Source organism: Aspergillus chevalieri, chromosome 1, assembly GCF_016861735.1.
Source record: "Aspergillus chevalieri M1 DNA, chromosome 1, nearly complete sequence".
Taxonomy (NCBI): domain Eukaryota; kingdom Fungi; phylum Ascomycota; class Eurotiomycetes; order Eurotiales; family Aspergillaceae; genus Aspergillus; species Aspergillus chevalieri.
The window spans coordinates 4,577,704-4,594,552 of record NC_057362.1 but is presented as its reverse complement, the minus strand read 5'-3'; the positions used below and the strand labels follow the sequence as shown (position 1 = coordinate 4,594,552).

Here is a 16,849-nt window from a genome sequence, read left to right as displayed (position 1 = left end):
ATCACATAACAGTTTGCCTTACATTCTTCAGTCAATGGCTTGCCAGACAAAATAAAACACCTGGTTGATGACCATCACCTTCGGTCGCGCCCTGGTTCATTGTTTGACCGTTGTATCTTGCATACACTGATGATCCCTAACAATCTTGAGATGGTAATAAATTCAAGCTGATCAATCTGACAGAGCTCCGATGTCTTGTTTTAGCCCCGCTCAGGGTGTTGACACCAGCTATAGAACACGCATTAGTATCATGGCCTTTCATCATGCGATAATTTGCTTCTTCCATGGGGAAATCTCAGAAGACTGCACTTGGCAACCTTCATGCTGCTGTCACCATGCGTGGCAACGATACTCACATGAGTCCATCACAAAGGAGGCAGAAAACTCTTAACACATACCACAGAATGCTTTGTCTGACGTACGATTGACAAGATGCTAGACGTACCATGGAGGAACTATGTACCTATGGACACAATGTGGTACTGGGGAATTGAGCAAGATTCACAGGTAGATGCCGGTCTCTATGGTTTTGCCCTAAGCAGAAGGGGCTCAATGGGCATTCAAGGTTGACAAAGAACCCATTACTGGAAACCATGCCTACCACTGACTCGAGTCTTGTTGATGAGAAGGGTTTTACTTTTAGAACTAATCCTCAATGTTTCAATTATAGTCGGAGAGTGGCGGGAGACGTATGATTTACTCCTTGGGGGGTTTGGATTAGGAAAATTTGAGGATGTTTACTCTCGAAGAACAAATATGGGATGTGCTGTCTTAAGGGACCATTACCATATCATAAAGCAGCTAGTTAGCCTAAATGGCCGACGCTTGCTAACTGCTTTCATTTTGATAGTATAATAATCGCATATGTACAATATCCCATCACCCCATCCCCTCAACTCAAACCCTTAATAGAAATCAATAATCTTCCCCCTCCCACTCCTCAACCTTCCCACCCCTCTTCACCCAATCCAACCAACTCCCATCATAAACCCCCACCCTATTAACATCATACCCCGCCTGCACAGCCAACTGCGCCGCCGCCCGCGCCCTAACCCCAGCCTTACAATAGAACACAATATCCCCCTCTCCCTCAACACCAGGCTTCGGGTATCCAAACCGCGTTTCGAACTCGTCGGGGGACAGGAATAGCGCGTCTGGTTGGGAGGCTAGCGGGACGGCGACGGCGGAGGGGAGAATGCCGCCTTTCAGTTCGGCGGGTTCGCGGACGTCGACGAGGATTAGGTTCTTTTGCGGGGTTTGGGAGGGGGAGTTAGGGGTGTCGGCAGGGAGGGAGGCATTAATCTTTTTGAATGTCAGTTTCTGTATTTAGTGTGTACTGGGGAAGGTGGGCGGGCGTACGTCTTCGAATTTCCATTGCTTCCAGCCCTGCTCGCTTTTGCCGCTGTTCCGGCGGGCAAATTCCTGGGGGGTGAAGTTGGGGCGCAAAGGCGCGAGCACACTTGTCCTCGATGATGTACAGAGAATCCTCTGTCCAGCACGGGTAGCTGTTAGCGCCAAAAACGGGCTTTTAATCTGCAATGTGATGCCGCTGCGGCGACAGATTTGAGCCGAGGAAGTTTGCGCCTGCTTGCTGAGGCAGGCGTTGAGGGTGGTGAAGGATCGTCGGAATGTTGGAGCGGACATTTTGGCGGAGAATTGTTCCGATTGACTAACAGATCAATTGTCTTGATCGTAATGCTTTTCGTTACTGGGAGATGAAGTTGATATATGCTTTGGGGGGTTCGGTTAAGATGGAGGTAATGTCAGGCTGCCGCAAGTTACCGCCTGCCAGACAAGGTAAATGGATGTCAAGATAGGTAGAAATTGGTCAAAGTCAATAACATATGTAAAAATCTAGATACAGGAAGGCATATTACAACACAATAACGCTTTTTTGGCGTGACAGAAACATGAAAAGCCTGCAATTATTATTAAATCTAAGTCGCGAGATCTAGAATGCAACGCCACCTTAAAAAAAAAAAAAGGGAATAAGAATGAAAATGAGAAAACGCTCCACTGACGATAACCAGTCGAGATGGACGATCCCACATGGGCCGTTGCAAAATCATACAGTTTCGGAAGTCCTGATCCCCAGTTAACAGTAGCTGGAAAAGAAGAAAAAATGAATAAAGAATAAAACCATCGCTATGTCAGGTCGCATCATCAAATCCCAAAGAAGACCCTAAATGGGCGGTAGTACTATAATCACGAGAAGGGAAAAAAGGTGTCATTGGTCGTTTCATCTCCAGCGTAGGAAAAGAACAACGGCGAGGAAAGTCTCACACCGTCTCAAGTGTCGCATTTCGGGTATCTTGGTTCCAACGTGAAATGCAACGCTTGATGCGAAACAGACCTCACCAGGCTGTTATTTGAGGGATAGAGAATGGAAGGTGTTTAGGAACGAGGACGGAAAGTGAGGAGACAGTCATCCTGGTAAATATTAGCAACTTGATTGATTGATGGAAACACAGAAGGGTGAACGTACCTGAGGGAAGATGGTGGCAAACACCTTGATTTCTTCGGACAGAGGAGTGGGGGTGTGCTCCCAATCCATCTCCATACTGGCCTTGCCAATCATAGCCATGAGGTTGAGAGTAGCGTAGTTCTGACCCAAGCAGTAGTGGGCTCCGGTGCCGAAAACCAGCCAGTTCTTGGACTGCTTCTCAGCAGTGCCAGTAACCCACCGGTCAGGGTCGAAAGAGTCTGCGTTGGGGTAGGCCTCTTCGTCGTGAAGAGCGGGCCAGATCGAAGGGATAACCATGCAGCCCTTGGACACGGTGATCTTGTCGGTGACGGGGAAGTCGCGCTTGGCCATGTAGGGAACCATGATGACGGGAGGACGGTAGCGGAGAGTTTCCTTGACGACGGCACGGGTGTAGGGAAGGTTGTCCAACAGATCCATCGAGAGGGGCACCGTGCGGTCACCGTTGCGAACGCGCAGGTTCTCCTCGCGAACCTTGTCCAGAACGTCGGGGCGGTCAGCCATAAGCTGGAACAACCAGGTGGAGGCGGCCGAAGTGGCATCCTGAGAGGCGAAGAGGAAAGTGAAGATAGTCTGGGCGATCTCGTAGTCGCTAAAGTCACGCAGAATTTGCGCAGGCTTCTCAGCGGGCTCACCTGCAGCAACCTTCGCACGGTAATTGGCGGAATCTTGCTGCGACTTGATCCAGGCGTCCATGATGCAGGAGATTTCACCGCCAGCAGCCATGCGCGCCTTACTCTTGGCGGCACACTTGGAAAACTCCTCCAGTACCATATCCGAAGCCTTCTTTCCATACCAGATCTTGGTGTACGGGAGAACGAAGGGGAAGTTGACCAATTCCAGCGCAGCCGTGATCAGGTAGTAATCATCGGCAATCTTCTGAATAGCCTCAGCGGTCATGTAGTGGCCGACAAAAGTGCGGCACGAAACAGCACACATGAGCTCACGGAACTCAGGCATCCAAGCGGTAGGCTCAAAGTTGGTCTCTTTGGACTTTTCGAGGAAGCGCTCGTAGTATTCGTTGTAGACCTCCTCCATGCGCGGGAGGTAGCAGCTGAGCGCGGCGCGCGTGAACAAGCCATTCAGACCCTTGCGGTATTCAACATGGTCTTTACCGTCCAAAAACACCCAGTTGGTCTTTCCGAGAAGCTTGTGGGCCGCATCGACGACACAGGGTTTGGCAAAGGCTGGCGAATTGAAGATTTTCCGGGAGGTGTCGCGAGTGGACGCGATAACGACGAATCTACGGTGATGGTCAGTTAGCTGGCACATACTAGCGATTTATTGTCGCAAACCAGTAGGGTGTCTTACTTGTGGAAGACGGAAACACAACTCAGCTCACCGCTATCCCATTTGGCTTTGTATTCGTGGAACTTGGGATTGACCGATTGAAGGAACGGGCCCATAAACGGGATCTTGAAAGCTGGACCGACAATGGAGCCTTTGAGGTAAAAGTATCGCACTGTAGGTTGACAGTTTTTAGATATGGTCGAGTTTTATCAACGCGACAAAAGATGGAGAAAAAAAAAAAGATGCTTACGTTGATCATAAACAACAGCACCAAGGAGCATTGTCAATAAGGCCTTCCAGACGGAGACGCCCTGGAACACAGAAGCGACCAGCCCCGAAGGCTCAAAGACCTTGGGGAAGATTGTGGCATCAGCGATAGGGGAGACAAAGCTCCCATTGACAGTAGCCATAACGGGCAGACCACAACACAACACGCTATTCCCGGGAGAGATGGAGTAAGGAGGAAGAGAAGGAAAAAAGAGAAGAAAGAAGAATGAGGAGAAGAGAGAAAAGGGAAAAGAGGAGAGAAGAGGAGAAGCAAAGGAATGAGGAGAGCGAGTGAAGTGAGTGAATGAATGAGGAAGAGTCGGAAAAGGGAGGAAGAAAGAAGATTCTCTGGGGGATCCTATTGGGGAATGGAGTGTATAGCACGTAATACCAATACGTACGGTAACACTCACCGTTGTAGCGGGCGGAGGGCCACGGATACAGTCAGCGATGCAGGTACCGTTCGATTAATAATCATACAGCGCCAATAACATTACTTTGAAAAAGAGACACAGATACAAAAAAAAAATCAGCCCTGGTGTGCGCGTCCTAAGCCGTGTTTCCAACAGGGTACAGCTAATACGGTAATTACGCTCTCAGGGACCGGGACGAAGAACACCCGGCCGTGTTCTGCGGTGGAGCTGCGAAATTAAACGGACGGAATGGCGCCCGGCGGTGTGTCTTGGCAGAAAAAAGAAAAAAAGGCAAGAGAACACCTGGGCGCATAGCATAGCATGAACCCCCTCACAACTCAGCATTATTCATGCATTGTCTGATGTAGATAGGGTTATGAAATGACCTACATTCAATTCATTCCGTTTAATAATAACACATGACGGCAATGGCCCGAACGAGCGGGTTAAGCCATCATCTGATTTGGCGCCAAGCTGACGTTTTGTTATCTGAGCTTCAAAAAAGCAGCTGATTCGGTTGTCCTCATCCCGATTGGTCAACTGCCCCACGCTACTTTCTTAAGGCTAACAGAATAGGGTCGTGGTCGGCACGTGCTTGTCACTTGCTGACTCATCGCTATGCTAGAATAACTAACTACATGAATCATGAATCCGACTTCACCGTCCAAAGCCAAACCAACCACGCCGGCTGCTCTTCTTCTCCTCCGGTGCCTCTTCGGCAGTCGTGCCCTGAGCCGGACCCTGATCCTCGCGTGGGTAGTCAATGTAGTTCCATGCAACATCCAGGAACAGTGGTTTCACCGGCACCGGTTGCAGTTGAGGGAGGGCAGGAACCAGATGACTGAGATCCAACCCATCACCAGAGTATTCATGCAGACGTTCAATCACAGGCCGCTCGCTAGCCAACTTGGACGCTTCTTCCTCTGACATCCGTTCCAAAGTGACCAGACCCCGGTACTGTGCGCCAAGGTCCCGGAGCGTGTTTGCGAGCGTTTGCGCTTGAGTACGGGAAACATCCAGTCGGGGTGGCCCCTCAACCTCCAATGTTTGAGTAGATGCGGCAGTCGATGCAAGTTTGAGAGCTTGTGCAAAGAGTGCCAGGGCTTCTTTCGATTTCCCGAGGAAGCCGTGAGATCGACCAATCGCAAGACACCTGTTTCAATGGTCAGAGAGAGTCTATCTCAGGGGGAAAGAGTAAGAAGATACCTTAAAGCCCGGAAGTAAGCCCGCTTGGTTTCCAATTCCGAAACAAGAGCGCTGTCAGCAACAACACCCGGAAGTTCAAACACAAAATCCAGACTCTGCAGCGTAGAGTCGTAGAGGACGACCCTCTCTCGCAGCTGTGTCAACTTCTTCCCATGGCTTTCCTCGCGTCGGCTATCGGCCTTGTTACCACGAGAGGCCTTCGTCAAGTTGGCGTCAGACGAAACATCATCCTGCTCCCCGCAAAGCACCCGATTGCGGCCAACGCGCCATCCTACCAGGGCATAGTTGACTGCGGTGCGAGTGATTTGCAGCGACTGCATCCTCTTATCACCAGGGTCAACTCCCTCACTGGTAAGATCATCAATGGCAGTCTTCGTGGCATCCACCGCATCCTGACTGGCGATGATTACATTATCATAAGCAGCAGCCTTGTCTTTATATGAAGCGGATTTGCCCGCAGGTTCTGCCAGCCATGCAGTAAGACGGGCTTCGGCTGCCGCAGCAGCAGCAAGTGCCTGGGAAATCGACGCATCCTCCAACGACACGGTTCGCGATCTCCATTCAATGGTTTCCGGGAGCTGTTGGACCTCTCCCTCAGCAGTCCGTCGGGTTCCTGCCGCATCCTCCTTCAGACAATTGGGATCGACTTTCTCCACTTCGGATCGAACTTCAGCATTCGATGGGAAATAATTGATAGCCAATGACGGAAGAGGCTTCGAGCGTGGGAGTTTCATCTGATACGCCGCATATCTGATACTAGGATCTACGGTACCGGAGAGAAGGTCTCGGAAAGCGTCCTTCTTGGCCATTTGACCAAGCATCGTATACACGATTCTCGCAACTGCGTAGTGTTGAAGGCACTGTTCCCATTTCCTTTTCTCCAAGTTCAGAGCTCCGCAAAGAGAAGCATAATACGCGCGCGCTTCAACAACATCGGTATCGGTAGCACCAGACGTGGACTGGTCTTGTAAAAGGTTGACGAGCTGCTCCGCATAGCTTGTGGCCTTGTTCAGTCGCGAGATGATGTGACGTCTAGCTGCACCGACGATTCCTTTTGCAGAAGGGTCCGCGGAGTGTGTGGATTTCACGTGCATTGCCTGTGCCCAGGCACGCTCCGAGCTGAGTAGTAAGAGATGCACGTAGCTTTAATACATACAGTCAGCACGGTTTCGATTTATATACTGAGCACATGAAGAAGGAAAAGGTAAGGACATACGTCACATTGTTTCCGATATCCTCTGCGCTCACTGGTGGTTTGGCGGTATATTTACGGCCTTTGGGGGTAGTCTGCCCGATCTTCTTGCGCAGCTTATGTAGTTTGCGCGTGGCGTGCGCTCGGTAGGCGTTGTAGTCCCCGACCACGAGAGACTCCTCTCTCTGATTGAAAACAAAGTCTGTAATCTCCATGCTGGCTTTGTTGTTGATTAAGAGCTGCTTGGGACACGGTGTCTGGCGGAGGGGACATGAAGTGGAAGTCCCCGGTCTCGGCCAAATAAATGCCCGGTCGCCGCTGCGGGAAACCTTAGTCTTTTTCCTGCCAGGCCTTCCCAAATCCCGTCTTTGACCATCAGTCATTACAATCATTGATATCTACTGCTTTCCTTGCTCTTCTGCTTGTTTATTGAGAAAGGCTTTGGGGTTTGAACATTGGTTGTTACGAATCCGCGGAGCTGGATCTGCGAGTAGAGCTCCCGCTCATATTTTTTCCCAGTGCGTCGCTTCTTCCTAAAATCACGAAAGCTCCAGCAACAAAGAATGAGCTGACTTTACTCATTGACTGCAGGCCGTCGGTAGACGATATGTTACGCAGTGTGATATATTTTGGGTGACTTCAGGGTATAACAGTCGAGGGTGATGCTTGAACGGGCTGCCGGATGCCTCGAGAACGCAGGACGGCGTTTCTTCCGGGATTCCAATGGCGCCATTCGACATTCAAGGTCACTATATCCTCTTATCGGGCACAATAACGGAGCGAGTGCAGATTTCCCTCCATGGCTTCTGGCCTTAGTACAGATTTCCGACCTGCGGGGCTCGCATAGTCTGGGCGCCACTTCAAATACACGAGCGCCGTTTCTCGACTTCCTCTACCCACCACAAACCGAGTCCTTTGCAGCCTCATGTTTATTTAACGCCTCGAAGAGAATTGGTTCGCGACGAAGGAGGAGAACGGTACCCGGCCTGTCCAGGGCTTACGTTTCAAAAAGTGCTAGTCGTTATCAGAGTGCCCAGGCGGGGCAGCGAGTGTTAGAGGAACATGAAAAGCCGGGTGGAGAAGACGAACGGGAACGCGCAAGGGACAGTCTTAGAGTGCTGTTCAACCAGCGGAGGCAGGGAGACTATGAAGAAGCTTGGACGCTATATGCAGTTGCCGGCCGGCCCCTCGATCTGAAATCGTCTCTTCTCGATTACCTTAGTCGTTCAGAACGGCCGCTCGACCGCAATCGGTTGAAACAGATATTTGACGAAATCCCTGTCGAACATCGCTCTGCCCACGATTACCTGCGCCTAGCTGAATCATGTGTGGCTGCTGGAACATTCCCGGATTTGAAGGGATTATGCCAGGAAGCTGTATCGAGTGGAGTGGGAAACCCATGCTTGGCTTTTACTATCGCGGCCTCAGTTAACAATGCGCAATGGGACATTGCTCATGAAATGTGGAATTCAAGGCCAAAATCCTTTGAGGACAAGCTGTCTCCCGACAATGAATGGTTGTGTTCCGTGATTTCCCAGGTGGATCTATCGTTATTCCTCAAGAATGCAGTTGGCCTAGCAGACTTTCTCAAAGGCCAAGGTGATGTTCGGCCTGCTCGCGAACTTGTGGGCATTCTTATTGACCATGCTTTCTCGTCATTGAGAGCCATCGAAAACACGTCCTCTAGAAATATTCTTCTCCTTCTACGCAGATACAAAGGACTCGGCATTGTTACCGCGGAGCATTTCTACAAATTGATTCAGACCTCCCAGTCTTCGGATCTTCGAACGACATTCATTCGGTCCATTGTCATTTACCGTACGTTCCGTTGGCAGCTGCCAGACAAGGTCCCCCCAGCGAAAATCATTCGTGCCATGATGAGGACTCTTGTGTCATTTAACATCACCAACGGTATGACGTATTTCATGGAGGAGTTCTCCCATTTCCATGGAAAACCTACTCCCGATGTGTATAAGAATGCTCTCGTTGCATTTTCAAGGGCCGGTGATGTCGCGAAAGTCCGCGAAGTCTTCGACAAGCTCGTGTCCGATCATGGACCGCCGCGCAGTCGCAGGCTGCTAACTCCGCTTCTTTACGTTCAGGCAAGGATTGGGAACGTTCGAGAGACCCGTCGGGAGTTTAACCGGATCCCAGAGGAATATGGCCTTCCGTTGAACACGGTGTGCTGGAATAATCTGCTCACTGCCCACGCGAATGCGGGCGATCCTAGCGGTGCTTTCCAAACTTTCGATGAAATGCTCAAAAGCGGAGTGGAACTGAACTCCCATACATTCGGTATTTTGATGGGCGTCTGTGCCAATAAAGGCGATATTGACAATGTGCGCCGTCTGCTAGCTATGGCCAAACAACGCCGGATGCAGATTACGGCTCCTATGATTGATCCAATCGTAGAGGCGTACTGCCGCAATGGAAAGTTTGACGTAGCTGAAAGCGTGGCCGAGACTTGCCTTGGCCTGGAAGTGCAGGGCTCGCGGGTACGGATGTGGAATATACTACTTTGGCACTACGCATTCAGACTCGACCTAGAAGCCGTTTCTCGAATCCGTTCGCGAATGGACAAGGCGGGACTTTTACCTGATGGCATGACATATGCCGCTTTGATGCTTAGCTTGGCGCTTATTGGCAAAACCGATTCTGCTCGCCGAATTTTCAGGTCTCTTCACCGAAATAAGCGCGTGCATGCAACCGAGTTTCATTATACTATCATCCTGTATGGTTACGTTCGAGAGCGGAATCGTGACATGGTACACATTGTTTTTCGTGAGATCAAGGAACGGTTCCAGCGACCGGGTTCCAGCTCAAGCCTTCTCTTCCTCAAGAACCAGCTTCAGAGAGACTTGCAATCCGTCAGGTCTGGTGGAAAGCCCGAGGAGAGTACCAGTGTACGCCTTGAAAACGCCGAAAAGTTCCTTGCTGAGACCATCGCGGACTTCGACACTACAAAACTGGCTACAAAGGAGCCAATGCCAGCCACTGGGAGACAATCCGCTATGGAAGCCTTCCCTAGTATGTTCTATGAATACGTCATGAATTCATATGGCACTAAGGGAGCGTCTCGGAAAGTACGGGAGTTATTCGACCAGTTCATCAGTCGGCAACAGACTTCACGCGCATCAGACAATGTGGAAGAACTTGCGCCTCTTCGCCTGCTTAACACCCTAATGCTCGCGCACTTGCGGGCTGACGAATATAAAGAAGTCGAGAAATGCTGGCGCTTGACGTTTCCTCGTGCGATCAAGTTGGCCACGCCTCTCGACATCGATGAATGGCTTTCTGCCCAATTGCCCCCGGCGGACAGCCTTGAACCTCCCCGTCCTTCTCTACCCCAGTCCCCACAAGGCAACCATGATTTGCTCGTGGATTCCGATGCTTCTGATTTGTCAGAGGAGCTCATCTCACAGAAAAACAGAATTCTCCCGTCTTATAAGTTCATGCTATCAAAACCGCTCTCTCTTTACTTACGTTCGTTGGCGTATCGCAATGAGGTCGAAAGGATTCCGGAAGTTGTGGCAGAAGTTGAGCGTGCAGGATTCAGCCTGTCCTCTTACAATTGGTCGAGTTATGTCCAGCTGCTCGCGACGTCTGCCAACCCGTCACGTCAAATTGAGGCGTTTGTCGTCTTTGAGGAGAAATTCATGCCTAATTTCCCGGGATGGAACTTTATTCGCCGTGGACTCAGCATCAAACCTTCAGGTGTTCCCCGGGCAATTGCACGGCTTGAGGAGCATAGATACGGGGGGCGTCGCGATCATCTCTTTAAAGAAGGGCGAATATATTGGAGTAAAATTCAGCCGGATTTCATGCATCCCACCTATATTTCCATGGTCTACCTCGCCTCTGCCCTCCTTGATTTTCGAGAGAGAAGTGTCGTCGAAGGAGGTGTTCAACTGCAGTCTTTGTATACCGAGGCCCCCAGAACTCTTGAGGCACTGGGTAACATGCCTTATCTCCGCGAGAAGTTCCAGGGTGTATTGCTCCGCTCTCGCCAACAGAAACCCGATAAAAGGAAAATTCCCCTTCAATGGGAGCCTTGGGTGTGGACTGGTGGTGTCCTTGATGTGGGAGGTCGTCCTAGATCTTCTGCTCTTGTTCTCTCCAGCGAAGCAGCGGCTAGAACCAGTACTGCTGGCGGATTAGATCAACACGTTACTGACACCAAGGCGAAAGCGAAGGCCTCCATCTCAGAGGAGGATGAACCTGAGGATTTCCCTCCTCCTAAGACTTTCGACCCTGAAGACGAGCACGACATCGAAACCGAAACAAGCTACGAAGAAACGAGCGGCCTTGTTGATCCCGATGATGAGTCACGGTATCTCAGAGAGCCTGATAACTTATATGTTTTCAGACTACCGATCGTGAAGGACGAGCAGGGTTCCAACGAGCTGGACGAGCCAGCAGAGGAATCAGCAGAAGAACCAGCAGATGGGCCAGCAGACGACGCATCAGAATACGATGCTGCGGAAGATGCTGAAAATGCTGAGGCAAACAACGAGGAGCAAGACCTCAAGCATACCGGAGAGAACGAGTCTGATGGACGGTCTTAGGTCTTGTATATTTTGTCTTTGAATTTCCAAATGTATAGATAGTCTTTTACATGTACGATCTACGTCCACTTTTTGTATAGTGCGCATTATTACGAAGCATGAAAAGCATAGAAGCATTATAGCGCGATGTATAGTAGACAGTCTTTATTCAATTGTTTTTTTGAGTCTCCTGAATCTTTTTCTTTTTAAGTTACTTTTCAAGCATCTCGCTGTAAATCACGTGCACCGTTGATTGGTATATTAGTCATCTATGAAAGGGCGCGCGACGCGTCCAGCGCCAAAAGACGCGTTCTAATTCTGCCCGATTGGGAAACGCGCGTCGCCGGCACCAAAAGAAAGATCCTCCGCTATCCCACTCCGCAGGGCAGCATAATTGCTATCACCCTTAACGACCCTAACATAAACTAAAACTATCACTATCTCCGGAAAAATCGGTAATCTGTCGCCTATTCCTCCATAGTCTCGACAACCACTTCCACCATGGACGACGGGGTGCAGCTCCGTGATGAGGCCGCTCAGGATCGAGTCCGAGCGGCCGTTGAGTTCCTTGATCCAAGTACGTTATTGTCTCTTGCTTTTACATTTGGTAGCTTTCCGCTAACTTGGAATTGCAACAGCCGATGCTAGAGCGCGCAGGTTCGTGAATTTACCATTGAGAAGCCCAAGTCCGGCGCCCTTGCTAACAAGCCGACAGTTATCGAGCGGATATTGTGTTGATGCTTAACCGGGGATTGCGTCGTCTTTTAGTATGAGGGCCTTACCTTAGGTATGGAGACTATGGTCAGCTAATTGGTTTTCTCTACAGGTTAGCATTGATGAAATCAGAGCGCATAACCGCGAACTTGCAGATGGGTAGGTGGTCACAATCTTTTCCTGCTATTTTTGACAGCTAGTGCTAACAACTATCGCCGATTAACAGGCTTCTCACCTCGCCCTTCGAATACTCGATAGCATTCGACAAAGCCCTGAAGGATGTAATCAAGACATTGCCGAACCGGCCATCAAGAGAAACGGGAGACGATGTGGTACGATATTCTCAGGCCCAGTGAACCAACGCATACAAACTTATAATTCTTTTCAGAACTATTACTGCGCATATGTCGGCGCATTCGGAGAATTCGCCTGCAATCCCAGAACGTTGGGGTCGATCCACCTGAACCGGATGATCTCGCTCGAGGGTATCGTTACGAAATGCTCGTTGGTCCGTCCAAAAATTATACAGAGTGTGCACTACAGCGAGAAGAAGGATAGGTTCTTGTCTAGGAGGTATAGGGATCAGACTATGACTGCTAGTGGGGCAACGAGTCTGAACGTCTACCCACAAGAAGATGATGAAAAGAATCCGGTATGCTCAGGTTGCAAAGTAAGGCACGTTGGCAATGGCTAATGGGCATTTTCCACCAGCTTATTACAGAGTACGGTTATTCGACGTACATGGACCACCAAACGATCTCTATCCAGGAAATGCCCGAGAGAGCACCAGCAGGCCAGCTTCCGCGCAGCGTCGATGTGATCCTTGACGACGATCTGGTCGACCGGGCTAAACCCGGTGACAGAATTCAATTGGTGGGAACCTATCGTACGCTGGGTAACCGAAACGCCGGGAATGGGTCGTCGACTTTCCGCACACTCGTCATGGCGAACAACATCATCCAATTGTCTTCGAAGTCCGGTGGTGGAATTGCACAGGCCACTATTACCGACACTGACATTCGGAATATTAACAAGATCTCCAAGAAGAAGAACGTTTTCGAGCTCCTTTCTCACTCCCTTGCACCGAGTATCTATGGACACGACTACGTCAAGAAGGCATTGCTGCTGATGTTGCTTGGTGGTATGGAAAAGAATTTGGACAACGGTACTCACCTGCGTGGTGACATTAACATCCTGATGGTCGGTGATCCGTCAACGGCCAAGTCGCAACTTCTTCGATTCGTGTTGAATACCGCTCCTCTCGCAATTGCCACAACTGGCCGAGGATCTTCCGGCGTTGGTTTGACTGCTGCTGTTACGTCCGACAAGGAGACCGGAGAGCGCAGATTGGAGGCTGGTGCAATGGTTCTCGGTGACCGTGGTGTAGTTTGCATTGATGAATTCGACAAGATGAGCGACGTCGACCGTGTGGCCATCCACGAAGTTATGGAACAGCAAACAGTTACCATCGCCAAGGCCGGTATCCACACAAGTTTGAACGCCCGGTGCAGCGTTTTGGCTGCCGCCAACCCTATCTACGGACAATATGATCCTCACAAGGATCCGCACAAGAACATTGCTTTGCCAGACTCCCTCCTGTCTCGTTTCGATTTGCTCTTCGTTATCACCGACGACATTGAAGACTCCAAGGACCGCATGGTCTCAGAGCACGTCTTGCGTATGCACCGCTATCGTCAGCCCGGTGTCGAGGAGGGCGTTCCTGTCCGGGAGCAGCTCAACCAGAGCCTGGGTGTTGGTCTCGAAGAGACCCAAGACTCAAACCAGCCCACTGATGTCTACGAAAAGTTCAACGTTATGCTTCACGCTGGCATTGCAAACATGAACAGAGACTCAGGCAAGAAGAATCTCGAAATTTTGAGCATCCCTTTCATTAAGAAGTACATTCAATACGCCAAGTCGAGAATAAAGCCTGTCTTGACCAAGGGAGCTGCGGACCACATTGTTGCGACATACTCTGCCCTGCGTAACGATGAACTCTCCGGCAATCAGCGCAGAACCTCCCCTATCACCGCTCGTACATTGGAAACGTTGATCCGTCTGTCCACAGCGCACGCCAAAGCACGACTGTCCAGCCGCGTCGATGAGAAAGATGCCAAGAGTGCTGAATCTATTTTGCGTTTCGCCATGTTTAAGGAAGTCGTTGAGGACGAGCGCCGAAAGAGAAGAAAGGTCACGACCTTTGACGATGACTCCGACTCCGACTCCAGTGATGAGGACTCTGACGACGATGACGAAACCCCAGCTACCACCACTCCTCGCAGCACCCGACGGGGTGGAACATTACGAACTCGCACACAAGCAACCCGCTCCAGCATCAACGACAACGCCGATGCAGAAGGCGAAGACATATCAGATGACGGCGACGGCTTATACGAAGCCAGCCCCCGCGGTCAACGGATGCGCTCGAGCCAGACCGGCCAGACACAGACACAACCTCAGTCTCAATCCCAGATGTCCGTGGCATCATCTCAGCCCGCATCGCAACTCATGTCAGACACATCGCAGTCCCAGAGCGCAGCAGCAGCATCGCAACCAATACAACCACCCCGTCTGACGATTTTCCGCCAGACTCTTGGTTCATTGATGGGATCACGGTTGTTTGCTGATGGCGACACGGCGGACGTTGAGGAGCTTATTGGGGCTGTGAACACTGCTGTGCGTACCGCGCCGGGCCTTGGTGAGGGCGCTGTATTCCAGAGACCTGAGGCGGTTCAAGCGCTGAAGGCTATGAATGAGATGAATCAGTTGATGTGAGTATTTTTTAGAACCTGCCCCATACCCTGATAGCGGCTGACATATCTTGATAGGTATCTTGAGGATGATGAGACGGTTTACCGAATTTGATTGATAATAGAATACGCCCTTCCTTTCTCATCATATAATTTAATTATTACTGAAGCTTCCTTCCTGTGCCCCGTGCACCCAATTCCCAGAGAAATGAGACTGGTCGTGGTGTCGGCTGGAAGATGAATGCCTGTAGCCCCGCTGACGAAATGAGAAATTCGGACGATCGCCTGTCACCCTTGTTCTGAGTTGACAATGGACATCATGGCCGTCCTCAGTCAAGAGAAAAAGCGCAAGCGCCGTCTTACAGTATAAATAGACGCGGTTAATTGCGCCTTGGTTCCGATCGTAGATCTGCTCTCCGTTTTGTCTTTGCACCACTAGCTCGTTCCTGTAGATCCCTCCACTGCGCGTGCCTCTGCAAACCATCTCGTTAACCAAACAACGTGTGAGGAAACAAGATTTGTTCGTGTGTATTGGGGACTGACGAACTTGGTTTCCTCCTGTTGAGACATTTGGCGTAAGAGAGTAGATTGGTTGCATATAAAATCACTGTCCGAAGCCCTGGTCTTAGCGTGGACAGTTTCTTCAGAAAAAGAGAATTTGAAAATGACTACATTCTACTTAGTTCTGCATCCGTCCAAGTCTAGCAGTTTCAACTCACTTTGAAGTATATCAATCTCATCTAGGATAGCAACGTTGTCCGCTTCGGAGGACATCTCTTGAATTGTGGTTTCCAGGCCGTCCAGGATAAGGTCGAATTCTTCAAAACAGTCACTTCTCTTCGCAAGACCCAGGTGGATGTAATTAAGTACACCTTGTTCTTGGATTCAAGAACCTAGTACAACCGATTCCACGGCGTTTCAGTCCCATCCCTGCGATTACGCATATCTCGAACAAGCACCACCAGCAAGTCTTCCAGGTCGTCAAGCCCGGTGAAGCTGTGGTGCTATTTACGCGCATAGTGATGGACTTCTGAATGCTGTCGACCAATTGAATAGGGAAACAGAGTCCATTGACGCTGATTGAGGTAACATCGTCCAAGACCAGAAATGAAGTAAATCCTAAGGTAGTCATAAGCTCACTACCCACAAAGGCAGTGAATGGAAGGAGTTTTGTTCCCATTCACCAGGACCGCGTAGGGTAGACAGCCCCTCCATCGCTCCTTCCCACTCGCACTTCTCACCCTTCCTACATTCTCATTTCACGCAGACAGCATGAAGGAAACGATGAAGCCGGAATGTTTCGGGAGCGATACCGACTGCGATTGGTGGTTTCTCGGATATTGCCAGCGTAGCGACAACCAGCACAGAGCAGGTATGTATGAGGGGCGGCGAAAAGCTCCGAATATCGAGCATGTACTTATAGTAAATAATGCTGATTATCATTGATTATTCTACCGACTGGGCTCCGTGCGTCACCTTAGACCCCCTTCCCAGTTCCCCTTCTTCAAAAAGAGCCTACCCTCAGACAACGAATAGATAACCAGCATGTATCAAATGAATACAGTCAGGGAGTGGTGGCATGTATTGGTCCCCAATGGAAACACGAATAGTCAACGTCCGAATAGCTATCCAACTGATCGAGTGTTGACAATAGAAGTTGGTCCGAAACAGATGTGGGCGAATCCTGGACTGCAACAGCGACACACACCTGGTTCGTATAACTAAAAGAGAAACGGATGGTGGTGCTTCCGGTATTGTAGGGGATGGGTTGCGGAGAAGGTAGGGCTGAGTCAGAACAGTGCAGTGGATGAAGAAATTAGGGACAAAAGCTCCAGATGGTGCTGGGAGAGGGACTTTTGCAGATATCATCAGGATCTTTTTGGCCGGAAGATGAGCAAGTCCATACCCAGTTTCCTTTCGCCAAGCATGTCTAGGGCCTTCCAGAAAAAGACCTAAAGGGGGTGTCAGGATATTCTCGTTTGAAGTTAGGC

General features: G+C 50.2%; 5 protein-coding genes across 5 annotated transcripts; 2 read left to right on the top strand and 3 right to left on the bottom strand.

Moving 5' to 3' along the window:
- Positions 1-915: 915 nt before the first annotated feature.
- On the bottom strand, positions 916-1,644 carry ACHE_11571S (rhodanese-like domain-containing protein; the record flags this gene model as incomplete). Its single annotated transcript, XM_043276155.1, has 2 exons — positions 916-1,302; positions 1,360-1,644. The coding sequence occupies 2 exons, from the start codon at positions 1,642-1,644 to the stop codon at positions 916-918; spliced, it is 672 nt and encodes a 223-aa protein (XP_043132691.1).
- A 750-nt stretch (positions 1,645-2,394) lies between these two features.
- erg5 (C-22 sterol desaturase erg5) lies at positions 2,395-4,182 on the bottom strand (the record flags this gene model as incomplete). The annotated part of the gene is made up of 4 exons (XM_043276154.1): positions 2,395-2,430; positions 2,486-3,725; positions 3,794-3,944; positions 4,023-4,182. 4 exons carry the CDS (start codon positions 4,180-4,182, stop codon positions 2,395-2,397), a joined length of 1,587 nt encoding a protein of 528 aa, XP_043132690.1.
- Positions 4,183-5,109: 927 nt separating this feature from the next.
- On the bottom strand, positions 5,110-7,065 carry ACHE_11569S (signal recognition particle subunit SRP68; the record flags this gene model as incomplete). The annotated part of the gene is made up of 3 exons (XM_043276152.1): positions 5,110-5,605; positions 5,659-6,801; positions 6,875-7,065. The coding sequence occupies 3 exons, from the start codon at positions 7,063-7,065 to the stop codon at positions 5,110-5,112; spliced, it is 1,830 nt and encodes a 609-aa protein (XP_043132689.1).
- Positions 7,066-7,512: 447 nt separating this feature from the next.
- ACHE_11568A (putative translation regulator (Cya5)) lies at positions 7,513-11,415 on the top strand (the record flags this gene model as incomplete). The annotated part of the gene is made up of 1 exon (XM_043276151.1): positions 7,513-11,415. One exon carries the CDS (start codon positions 7,513-7,515, stop codon positions 11,413-11,415), a length of 3,903 nt encoding a protein of 1,300 aa, XP_043132688.1.
- Positions 11,416-11,895: 480 nt separating this feature from the next.
- Positions 11,896-14,973, top strand: MCM3 (MCM DNA helicase complex subunit MCM3; the record flags this gene model as incomplete). The annotated part of the gene is made up of 8 exons (XM_043276150.1): positions 11,896-11,971; positions 12,033-12,051; positions 12,110-12,161; positions 12,221-12,267; positions 12,335-12,440; positions 12,497-12,760; positions 12,820-14,879; positions 14,937-14,973. The coding sequence occupies 8 exons, from the start codon at positions 11,896-11,898 to the stop codon at positions 14,971-14,973; spliced, it is 2,661 nt and encodes an 886-aa protein (XP_043132687.1).
- Positions 14,974-16,849: the final 1,876 nt, after the last annotated feature.